Genomic DNA, 12,485 nt, shown 5'->3' on the forward strand with positions numbered 1-12,485 from the left:
GTGGGCGGGGCAGGGCAAAGGGCAACCTTATTGAACCATTATGGTCCCTGTGATAGTACTCCTATTGTGATAAATAACAAATTCCAGGACGCTGGCCCAGCAACTTTGAAGGAATACAATATCCACTGAGGTCAGGATCATAATTTATAAAACTATAAGACATAGGAGCAGAAATTAGGCCATTCAGCCCATCGAGTCTGCTCCGCTATTCAATCATGGCTGCTAAGTTTTTCAACCCCATTCTCGCGCCTTCTCCCCGTAACCTTTGATCCCCTTACCAATCAAGAACCTATCTATCTCGGTCTTAAACACACTCAATGACCTGGCCTCCACAGCCTTCTGTGGCAATGAATTCCATAGATTCACCGCTCTCTGGCTAAAGAAGTTTCTCCTCATCTCTGTTCTAAAAGGTCTTCCCTTTACTCTGAGGCTGTGCCCTCAGGTCCTAGTCTCTCCTACTAATGGAAAAATCTTCCCCACGTCCACTCTATCCAGGCCTTTCAGTATTCTGTAAGTTTCAATCAGATCCCCCCTCATCCTTCTAAACTCCATCGAGTATAGACCCAGAGTCCTCAAACGTTCCTCATATGTTAAGCCTTTCATTTCCTGGGATCATTCTCGTGAACCTCCTCTGGACCCTCTCCAGGGCCAGAACATCCTTCCTGAGATACGGGGCCCAAAATTGCTCACATATTCTAAATGTGGTCTGACCAGAGCCTTAGAAAACCTCAGCAGTATATCCCTGCTTTTATATTTTAGTCCTCTCAAAATAAATGCCAACATTGCATTTGCCTTCCCAACTACCGACTCAACCTGCAAGTTAACCTTAAGAGAATCCTAGACTAGGACTCCCAAGTCCCTTTGCACTCCAGATTTCTGAATTCTCTCCCCATTTAGAAAATAGTCTCTGCCTCTGTTCTTCCTACCAAAGTGCATGATCTCACACTTCCCCACGTTGTATTCCATCTGCCACCTCTTTGCCCATTCTCAATTTGGAGGGATACCTGTATGTGATAATGTTCCCACAGCATTGTTGCTCTTTAGTGGTCGCACCTCATGCAGATAACACACATTTAAACCACAATGCACCCGAAAAAGACTGTGATTCCAGTGTCAGGGCAATGGCTAAGTGAGCTGCTGTATTCTAGATAGTGCTGAACACCTTGTTTGTTATAGCTGCACTCATCCAAGTAAGTGGTTCATATTTACTAATTCCCTGATTTTAGCCTTGTAAAGAGTGGTTAGGTGAGGAGGGGAGCTGAAATGACAGTTCCAATTAAACTTCTGGTTAGTGGTGATCCTCAGGATGTTAAGGGTGTTAAGATTCTGTAATTATGCTGCCAATGAAGGTTAGAAGGAGGTGGTTGGGCTTTTTCATGTTACAGATGCTCATTGTCAGTTAATATGGTGTAAAATGCTTTCATTAGTCCAAGCCTGGAGGTTGTGCAAATTGTCCTGAAGTATTGCCTTAGGTCTTCAAATTCCCCCCTCCGCCCCCCACCCCCCCACAAAACATTGCTATTATGAGATTCAACTTATCTTCTCAGTTAATGGGGGCCAGGAACTCCATGTCCTGTTAGGCATCTTTCGTTTCTGTGCATGCACAGATGGAGCAGGCATTGGTGTTTTGTAATTTTTCGTGCTGAGGACGGGCCCAGTGCACCTGTGTAAAAATAGAATAGCATGAAAATGCCAATCATGTGACTTGACAGCAGAGCACCATATCAGAGAAGAGTCCCAGGCAGGAGGCAAGGGCTAGGGAGAGGTCCCAGTTAAGAAGAAAAAGGGAGGAACAGAGAGAGAGAGGCTCTGAGAAGAAAAAGGACTGCAGATTGTGGACTTTAAGTAATGGGGGCTCAGGGGAAGCCCTGAAGATCTAAAAGTAGCAGAAGGTTAGTGGCTCTGTGTTGGGGTGAAAGTAACTCTTTGGAGCAGTAATGTTCTGCGCAGTGCAGCTGAAGAGCTGAAGTTGTGCTCGAGTTGGTGCTGGAGTGCAGACTTGGGAATCCAGGGAGCAGAGCTTCCAGAGACCAGATTGAAACCCTGCGAGGTGTGCCATCGTTGAGGCCGTTCAGGTTGGAGCAACTTTTGGAGAGAATTTCAAGGCTAGATCTTCAAATGTGAAGACTGGAATTCCTCGTTTGAGAAACAGAGTTTCAGTGGGATAGGTAGACTCATAGTTTTTACTAATGCCTGGATAGGTTGAGAAATCCATGGAATCTTGTACTCATTGCACAGTGTGGTGTGTTCAACCACAGTTTGCCTGTTACTTTACATGTACCTCATATTAACCCTGAATGTTAGCGTATAAGATAGATATTGTAAATTGTTTTATCTTTCTGACCCTGTATAGTGAAATTTAAGTTCGCTTGTTCAAAATCTGTGGAATCTTGTGGCTTTGTTCTCAAAGATAAAAGGATGCTGGAAATCTGAAACTAAAACAGAAGATGCTGGAAAAATTCAGCAGATCTGGCAGCATCTGTAGAGAGAGAAACAGAGTTAATGTTTCAAGTCTGTATGACTCTTCTTAAGCTTTTGTTTATATGTTCGTGACTGCTTGGGCAAGTTTTTACTGTAGCAGATGCAGTGTCTGCAACAATATAAACTAATGTTTTTATCTTTAAGTATGTAATTTTCTGAGAACATTAATAAAACGTGCCAGCTCCCCCACCCCAAGCCCTGATATATGCTGCTGTTGCTCACTGGCAAACACCTAAATGATAATTTTGTGCAGCTCCTTACAGAGCAGCATTGCTGGAAGAGGAGGAGCAGGCTTTCAAACTTTGCTTCAGCTACTTTTCGGGCTTATTTTGTCTCTTGGGGCAAATGATGCTCAGAGGGTTTTCATTATCGTATGTTTGAAGCAAAATGGTTCTTTATTCGCAGCTGAAGTCTTCTAGGTTAATTATCTTCTGGCCAAAGTGATAACTGGCTGCTGTGCCTTACAAAGCTGGGTTAGGGAAGAAGCTGCTGATGTGCCATTCACAGAAACTGGCAGCCCCACTTTCCAATCATGCAAATAGCCTTGTTCTTGTGATTTGGGATAGGGCTAGAGTCCAAGCTTGTTTGTGAAAAAAGGTTCTACTGCACCAATCTTCCACCAGTGGACTGGTTCCCTCCCTGCAGAATTTCAGGACCTCTGTCTTTAAAAAGCATTGGAGAGGCTCAGCGAATAACCAGGATGATGTATGGACTTGGGCACTAATCTAATGAGAAGAGATCTATAGAAGCTCGAGGTAGACTTTATCTAGGCCTTGAATGTTCTGAGAACAATAGATGTAGATATAAGTGCATTATTGTCATCAAACCAGTACTTGTTTCAGTTTCCTGTTATATTACTGTTTCTCATGCTTGCTTTTCTACATTACAATTGGATCCAAATCAAAAAACAGTTGTTTAAATCCATAAATAGATTTCTTCTTTCACAAACAGATGACAAAAAAAAATCTATCATATTGTGTCTCTATGCTATACCACATTTGGATTGCAGTTTGCATGTTGGAAAATGACTGGAATTTCTAGGTTTGTCAAGTGTTGAGCTTAAAAGTTTAAAAAGAAAAATAGAGAGTATGGGTTTCACTAGCAAGGCTAGAATTTTTCGATCCCTAGTTGTCCTTAAGGTGATGATGAATCACCTTGAATCGCTGTGGTCCATGTGGTGAAGGTACATCCACAGTTAGATAGGGAGTTCCAGCACTTTGTCCCAGTGACCATAAATATATGGTACAAATTTTGGATTAACAAGTTCCAATAAATTGTCATAATGATTTAGCAATGTTGGATACCTGTGTGAGCTTTTAAATTTTTACTTTTAAAAATGTTTGCTTGTACAAAGAGTAACTCTTTTACCATTCATGACCTGTGTAGTGAAGAGTTACCATCATTTAGTTTTACGGCCAGTTTCTCTTTTTGTGATACTGTAATTCCTTAAAAGCTTATGGTTTTGAGAAAGAACCGGATAAATACCTGTCAGTGGGACTGAAGGATGTTAGAGGGGGCAGTGGCTTGCCATGTGCCAGGCTGAAGGTTCACCTAGGGTGGCAAATACCTTTCCACTGGTCCTGCGTACTCTGTGTTAATAAAGCATACCGTATCCTAGGCTTTATTAATCGGGACATTTAAAAGCAAGGAAGTTATTTTAAAATCATATAAAATACTGGTTCAGCCTCAACTGAAGTATTGTCTCCAGTTCTGGGCCCTACACTTAGGAAATATATGAAGCTATTAGAGAGAGTGTAGAAAAGATTCATGAGAATGGTCCCAGGCATGAGGAACTTCAGTTATGTAGATTGGAGAAGTTGGGACTGATTTCCTTGGAGAAGAAAAGGTTGAGAGGAGATTTGATAGAGGTATTCAAATCATGAGGGGTCTGGGCAGAGTAGATAGGGAAAAACATTCCCTTTGGTGGAAGGATCAAGAACGAGAGGACACAGATTTAAAGTAATTGGCAAAAGGAGCAATGGCGTCATAAGGAAAGATTTCAGCAGCAAATGCTTAGGATCTGGAATACACTGCCTATGAGTGTGATGGAGGCAGGTTCAATTGAGCAATTCCAGAGGGAATTGGATCATTATCTAAAAGGGAAGAATGTGCAGGGCTATGGGGAGAAGGCGGGGTATGGCACTAGGTAAATTGCTCCTACGGAGTGCTGGTGCCGACATGATGGGCCGCATTACCACCACCTATGCCATAACACTTCTGTGAATCTATGAAGTGTAGGCAAACAGATTAAATACCTTATGGAGCACAATACTTCATCCGCCACTGTGGCCATGGAAGTGTCATCTGTAGGGAAAATAACTGGTTTTGCTTGAGAGAAAGGTTTATGTTTATTGTAGAACCTCTTCACTTCTCTCAAATTTCCCCAAATATGTCATAAACAATTATAATGCATCCACTGTTGTCACAATAAAGGCAGTGCAAGAGTAATTTAATATTATAAGGTTTAATTACCCTGTGAGGTGAGGCTGGAGCTAAATATATGTTGAAATACTGTCTCTCAGGAAATTAAAGACTCTATTTGAATAGATGCCATAGTAAGAAAGATTGCGATGGAAGGTGGCATTGTAAATAGAAGGACTTGCCTTGATTGGGCTCTAATGTCCTTTTCTCATTCTATCTTATTTTCTTGTGAATAATGTATGAAATCATTGTTTACACCTTTGCCTAATTTTAGTTTATTATGTAGCTGCATGTACTAATCACCTTGCTCTTGTTTAAATTAGAATGGAAAAAAATCAGATAGAATAACTCTGTAGTGTTTAGCTAGTTATAGTTTGTTCCTCAAATAATTTTCTACACTAATTGACAGATTCACTTTCACTTTAACCTTACAGGCCACTGGTGAGCCATATGAACAATATGCCAAGATGATATTCATGGAACTGAATGATGCCTGGTCAGAATTTGAAAGTCAAGGTCAAAAACCTCTGTACTAATTTAATGCAAACTACTTGCCTGTGTTTCCAGTTGACACTCTGTACCTGTGCTGAATGTATTTTCTTTTGCTTTAAAGTTGATGTACATTGCTTTCTTTTGGTAAATCTGTATACAGGCATTTATTGCATTCATTGTTTAGATGTCAATCTCATGTGATGAGCTATTGTTTCAATGACCTGTTTATTCTTTCACACAAGGTTTTGTTGAGAATATATTGAAAACAGAAATGCAAACTGAAATATCTTTTGAGATAAAGGTGACATTTGACTCTTTTTCCTTGCAATTTCTATTTTTGTTTGCAATGCAATATGTAGCATACGGCCTAAATCTGATCTCTATGCACACCTTTTCACTCTGCTTTGAAATATGTTGCATGTGGTCTCAAATTCATCACGTCACAGCTGTGTTTTTCTTTTTCTTTTGAAATCAGCATAATAGTGTAGAGACTGTTACTAATTGCTGGACAATGTAACATTGCTCGGTCCATAATAAAAGAACACACATTTCTGATGAGCTTTACAAAATCATATCTAGAATCATCTCCTGGATAATATTGATCAATATTACTCACTCGCAACCTCAGTCAGCATTTGGCTTGAGGTCCACTCGGGATTGTTGCAATAAGCTTCATTGTGAATTAAGATGGTGTGGCTCTCTTTCCCACAAATTGAGCTCTGGCTATCAATAATGCCATTATGAACAGTTGCCAAGCGGAGGATGTTTGCAGCCTCACAGGAACAAAGGGGAAAAAAATACAGGACCAATAATTCTACTTAATGTATATTTCAATGAAATCTTTTCACCTGCTGTACAGAAGCTGAGTAACCAATAACATTCCATTGGCTTCTTTTGCTGAAGTGAAGAAAAGGAAAGAATTTTCACATTGATCCTCTGGAAGATCAACATCTCTCAAACTGGCAGGCTGTGAATGAAGGCCAAGAGACACACAACAGAAAAAATCTTTGGAATAGTGTCTGCAAATGGCCCCTGGGCTGTGTTGTGAGCACTATTTGTACAGATGAAAAACCATTTTTCAGACAGCTTCCTGTATTTACATTAATGGAAAATTCAGATCTTAACTCGAAACCATTATTCCAAATGTTTTATTTAAAAACATCTACCATTTTGTTCATATGTACTATATATGATTTGTTGGAATATTCCATTTTTAAGATGCTTATCATTCTATAGTTTGCAATATTGCAGGACAGTTAAATGATTTATTGTCCATTGACATCAGACTGTGAGAATCATGTAGATCATTAATATTACAAAGTACAAGAGCTTTCCAGTGTAATCTTTATGCCTGCCATATACAGTATGGGAAATGTCATGTTAACCTTGATCTATTACTTGTGTGTTCTTGTGGGGTAGGGTGGGGAGGCAAGGGAGGGGTAGATTGAGAGAATATTGAGTTTATGATGCGGTCTGTGTTTGCTATATCTGATGTCAAGTTATTTGAAATATGGCTATTAAGAAAATGTCTAATTTGTAGATTGTCTTCATTCCAACTTGTACATAACACTGGCTGTAATTGACATGAAATAAATATAAATGTGTATTGCTGAAAGTTGACTTTTGTAGTTGTAGTGCAGATTGAACTGTAATTGAATTCTGATTTTCCTCAATTATTGTTGAGTAAATGTCTATTTACGAAAGAATATTTTTGAAAAAAATCCTTTAATTTAGACAATGGATGGTATGTGTAGGGATACAGATATTCCAGTGATTCATAGACCTACAAAATAGCCAACCAAAGAAAATCACACTAATCGGTATCTTAATCAAAATTACCTTTACATTACACACAGCATTCAACCACAAGCATAAAGACAGCATCAAGCAATACTTCAACCTTTAAACTGAGGAATCCACATTGAAGTAGCAGAGTGATAAGCTCTAGCGTAGCATCTGAGACATCCTTCTCCTGGTGGAGGGTTGTTGGGCTCCAGCTAACTGCAGTGCCAGACCTGTATTCTATAATGCCCCATTTTAAATCGCCCTTGCTAGTTGGGGCATGTGTAGAAGTTAGAACTTAACAGCTGTTGGTGCTAGGCATCAATGATGGATATTTGCCTGTTTGTTGTGTTATTCAACTATCCTAGATGGGAAACCTAGATGGCATCTCATTGTTTTCCTAGATGATTGGAAAGTTTAGGCCTCCCTTATCTTTGTGCAGATTCTACCCAGGTGTTGTGTGCTTTAATTATTCTAAATGTCTCAGCAGTCATTGACTACTTTGTACAATTCAGACCTGTACAATTTATCTCCTTTCCTCCTTTATCTGCTTCTGGAAACAGGAGACTTGCTAGAAATTTAACAATGGTTCTTCAGTGATTTTGTATATTGCTGTCTTTGCTGCGTAAACTCTCAGGTCACAAATTTCGAATGGATGCCATCTGTCTCTTTGGCGTTGCAGGTGCACACTTCTGGTGTAGGCTGGGTGGATGCTGGAAATATGCAGAATAGGCAGACCTAATGCCAGTCAGCATGTAATGCTGATTTAATGCTCCAGCTAATGTTGCCTGTTACACACACAGCTGAACACACATTCAAGAAGGACCCTTTGCCAAACTGATTTAAAGCGATCGTCAACCACATCAAGGCTAGTTTCTAGTTAATTGCCATATCTGGGGGGGAGGGGGGTTCCAGAATTGTGTAAAGTTGCTGGTGTCTATAGGGAGTGGTGTGGCATACTTGATTGACTTTGTCCTGACTTTGCGGAATCTGCACAGACTACTTGCTCCCAGACATGGATGCTGTGGCTTGCGTCCCTGTTGGAATACGGCACGATGGGGAGGATGAGTAGAGGTGACACAGAGGAAGAAAAGTTGCTGGAAGAGGGTGACGTGGGGAGAAGGAATCCCAGTGGGAGATCATATCAGTAAGAGTGTTCAGGGAGATCTCCTACTGGAATATTTGTGAGGAACGGGTTGTCAGAAAACTTTACTTCACTAAGGACGTTTTTGCTGAAATCTGCCACCCACTGCTGCAGCTACAGCTCCAGCCTTAGAACACGATGACATAGCCATCTTTGCGGCCACTGGCCGTCGTCATGAATTTTTATGGATTATGGTGTCACTGTGATCGTAATAGGAGCGCATCATAAATAGAGTGCAAAAGTTGGAAACTTGGTAAAAGTAGTGGGAATTCCCTGGTAAGTATTGGTGAGTATATCTCAACCTGAAATTTTGTTGAATGTTTTAAATTTAACTTGAGCTTTAAAAACTGTAATAAACTGCAAGCTAGTTAACAGAAACTGTCTACCTTTTATGTCTTGAGTCTGAGTTCACTAGTTGAGTAAACTCGAATTGCACGCCTTCATGTACACTTGTTAGTTGATGCTCGCTATCCATAATGGAGAGACTGACCATGAGAACAAATTGTGATTGATTGTTTATTGCAACAGAGGGCAGAGCATAAAATCCTTGCATGCTCCCACAATCATCTCCAGTTCTAAACTACCAGTTAACCAGTAGCCAGCACAGTAGAGTGATTGGTCAGTACTGTCACATGGTTAGTCCACTAGCATTCCCTTAAAGGTACATGGTACTCCACTTTACCACATCCCTCTCCCTTTACTTAAAAATACAGTTGACAAACTTAATATCTGAACTGTATACACTAATAACTATTACAATTCAAGTCTCTCAGGAGGCTATCTTGGACATGTTGAGCGTCACAGTTCAACAACCTCGCCTGGTTTTTCCGAGACCTTTTCAGGGGACAGTTGTCCATTAGGTTCCTCTGGAAGTTGGCAGTTTTGCCTCCCCAACCCCTCGGGTCCCACAGGTCCTACTGGTACTTCCAAATTGTGTGACCTGTCCTCTACATTCAGCACAGACACGAGCGTAGATGAAGACTGCATTTCTTCTTGTGGGACTGACATTCTTTTGTGGAGGTGATCCACGTGTCATCTAATTATTTGGCCATTTACTGATACATTATAGGAGAGGGGTCCAATTATGGCACTAGCCTTGCTTAACAGCCAATTGGGCACATCTCCAAAGTTCTTTGTGAGGACCACATCTCACACCATGAAAATTCTTTCGTAACCATGGCCATCGTGCCTGGTCTTTTGCACTTTTTGGCTTTTGTCCACCCTCCCTCTAAATTCGACCAGATAAGGGTCAGGTGGGTTTGGAGACGTCTCTTCATTAGTAATTCTGCAGGGGCAATGCCGGTCGTTGTGTGTGGTGTGGTCTGGTATGCGAACAAGAACCAGGACACTCTTGTGCCAATGGATCCCTTCCATCATTTTCAAGCCTGTTTTAAAGGTTTGGACTGCCAGCTCAGCCATGCTGCTAGATGCTGGGTGGTAGGGTGAGGTTTTGATATGGGTATTGTCGTTAAGGGTCATGAACCTGTGGAATATACCACTGGTAAAAGCAGTCCCATTGTTGGACACGAGGATCTCTGGCAACCCATGCACTGCAAAACTCTGCCGCAAACGGTCTATGGTGTCAGCTGATGTGGGCGACTAGACTTCCATCCATAGACATCCATCCGTTTGGAGTGGGAGTCAATCGGTAAAAGGAACATTGTGCCCAAGAAGGGTCCCACGTAATCGACACGGAGGCGCACCCATGGTCGCCCGACCATTCCCATGGGTGCAATGGAGCTAAGGTGGGGTGGGGGGGGGGTGGGGGGTGGGGGGTGGAAGCTTTTGTACCTGCTGGCATTGAGGACAGCTTTTGACCAGGGTTTTGATATCCAAATCCATGTCTGGCCACCACAAATAGCTGCATGCGAGCATCTTCATTCTGCTAATGCCCAGGTGAGCGCTATGTAGCTCGACTAATAATGGCCTTCGCCCCCTCGGGGGCATGAGAACTCTTGCTTCCCAGAGTAATATGCCGACCTAGCAGGAGAATTCATACTTGCGATCAGAATAGGGCTTCATCTCCTCAGATTTAGAGCCACCTGATCAACCATTCAAGACCTGCACCAGGACATTAGACGATAGTGAGTCCCAGCTTGTCCACTCACAGATTTAGCTGGTCTGAAGAGGGGAGGAATCTAGAAAATTTAGCACTCAGCCAGTTCCGGGGTAATCAGAGCCTCCCCGTTATTAGTTGGCAGGGAAAGGTGGTTTGGTGCATCGACATGTGTGATTTGACTACCCGAATGGTGAACAAAAGTGTTTTCGTGGGCAGCTAATATTAGTGCCCATCTCTGGATGTGAGCCGATGCGATAGGGTGTACTGCTTTATCTTTTCCAAATAACTGCAGTAGGGGCTTGTAGTCAGTTCTAACATGGAAATGGCGACCCTGGAGATATTGATGAAACTTCCGGACACCGAACCAATAGATAAGCCCTCCTTTTCAATCTGGGAATATTGTTGCTCTGCGCCACAGTGCGAGATGTATAACCAATCAGCCATTCGGAGCCATCCACCATCCAATGTGAAAGGACAGCCCCTATTCCATAAGGGGACGTGTCACATGTTAAAATGAAATCTTTTTGGGGTCAAAGTGGACCAACAAGGCCAACGATCTTATCAATCGCTTCACTTTCAGGAAGGCAGCCTGGTGTGGGGCTTGCCAACTCCAATTCTGGTTCTACTTAAGCACACCGTACAATGGGGCCAGCACAGTTGAGAGGTTTGGGAGGAATCAGCCATAGTAGTTTAACATGCCTAAGAAGACCTTGAGCTCTGTGGTATTTCTTGGGGCAGCTGCCTTGCAAATGGCCTGGACTTTTTCTTTCTCTTTCACCAGACAAGTGTGATTTGACTACTTGAACCTGCTTAGCTTGGAACAGATACTTCTCTCGTTTTAAATGTACCCGAAGCATTTGGGCACCTCTTCTAGATTTGCTAAGTGCTCATCATCGGTCAGTCCCGTGACCAATACATCATCCAAATAAACGATTAACATGGAGCAATCCTGGGAGCAAATTATCCATCATTCTTTGGAAAATAGCACAGGCTGACGAGACCCTTTAGGGTAGATGTACAGATTGATGCAATCCTCTGTGTGTGTTAATGGTGACAATTTCCCTAGAGTCCTTTTCCAACTCTGCCTGCTGGTAGGCATGGCTCATGTCTAATTTTGGATATATGGTGCCCCCTGCCTACTTCGAATACAATTCCTCAATCTTGGGTATCAGGTGTCTATCAAGTTTGGCCGCCTTGACAGCTTATGGTCACCGCATAAATGCAGGCTTTGGTCCAGCTTCAGTACAGATACAATGGGTGCCGCCCACTTAGAAAATTGCACTGGTTGTAGGATGCTCAATTTTTCCAATCTGTCCAGTTTGGTTTCAACTTTGTCCCGTAGAGCATAAGGGACTAGTCTGCTTCTTATAAATCTGGGGATTGTGTTCGAGTCTACTCGGATTCTGGTCTATAACCCTTGAATCCTTCCTAACTCGTCTTTGAAAGTGGAAGCATACTTTTGCAACAATTCCTGTAAGCCTTTCGTTGTAATTTGAAAAATTTTGACCCGTTTCAATTTAATCTTTTCGAGCCAGTTGCAGCCTATTAAGCTGGGGCCCTTTCCAGCTACCACTAACAAGGGCAACCTTTCAAATTGCTCTCCATATGTCACCAGGACTTGACCTAATCCTTTCAGTCTTATTTCTTCACCCATGTATGTTCTCAGTTTAGTGTCCAAAACTTCCAATCTTAAAGGAAGGGTTCCTTTATTGAAGTGTCTGAATGTATGTTCTCCAATGAAGGACATCAACGCTCCAGTATCAACTACCATCTTAATGGGTTGTCTATTGGCTATGATGACTACTTGGATTGGCTCAGTTCTATCCACTTTCAGGTTATATAATGAATGGCTGTCTGATTCTATTTTTTCTGGTTCTTCCATGAGACGTATTTCACGATTTCTCCCTTTATCTTTAAAATGCTGTCTCAGCCTTTCTCTACAGTGCCATCTTTGTGACCACAGTGGTGGCAGAGAATGCATTCAACTCATTTGAATTGTCCATCGGCCACTGGATATCTCGATGCATTTCTCTCATTTTATGGGTTTTCACTGTGGTACTGCTGTTTTTTTACTAATTTGTACATAGGGGGCATTTTCCGCCTTTG

General features: G+C 41.9%; 1 protein-coding gene across 2 annotated transcripts in view; it reads left to right on the plus strand.

The window, feature by feature from the left end:
* dnajc6 (DnaJ (Hsp40) homolog, subfamily C, member 6) overlaps positions 1-6,978 on the plus strand; it is a 112,163-nt gene extending 105,185 nt beyond the window's left edge. For both annotated transcript variants that reach the window (XM_041208383.1, XM_041208382.1), the window contains one exon: positions 5,337-6,978. In XM_041208383.1, coding sequence (XP_041064317.1) covers positions 5,337-5,438 — 102 coding nt within the window. In that variant the 3' untranslated portion in view covers positions 5,439-6,978. The remainder of the gene's footprint in view (positions 1-5,336) is intronic.
* Positions 6,979-12,485: the final 5,507 nt, after the last annotated feature.

The sequence above is a fragment of the Carcharodon carcharias genome, chromosome 16 (assembly GCF_017639515.1).
Source record: "Carcharodon carcharias isolate sCarCar2 chromosome 16, sCarCar2.pri, whole genome shotgun sequence".
NCBI classification, from domain to species: Eukaryota; Metazoa; Chordata; class Chondrichthyes; order Lamniformes; family Lamnidae; genus Carcharodon; species Carcharodon carcharias.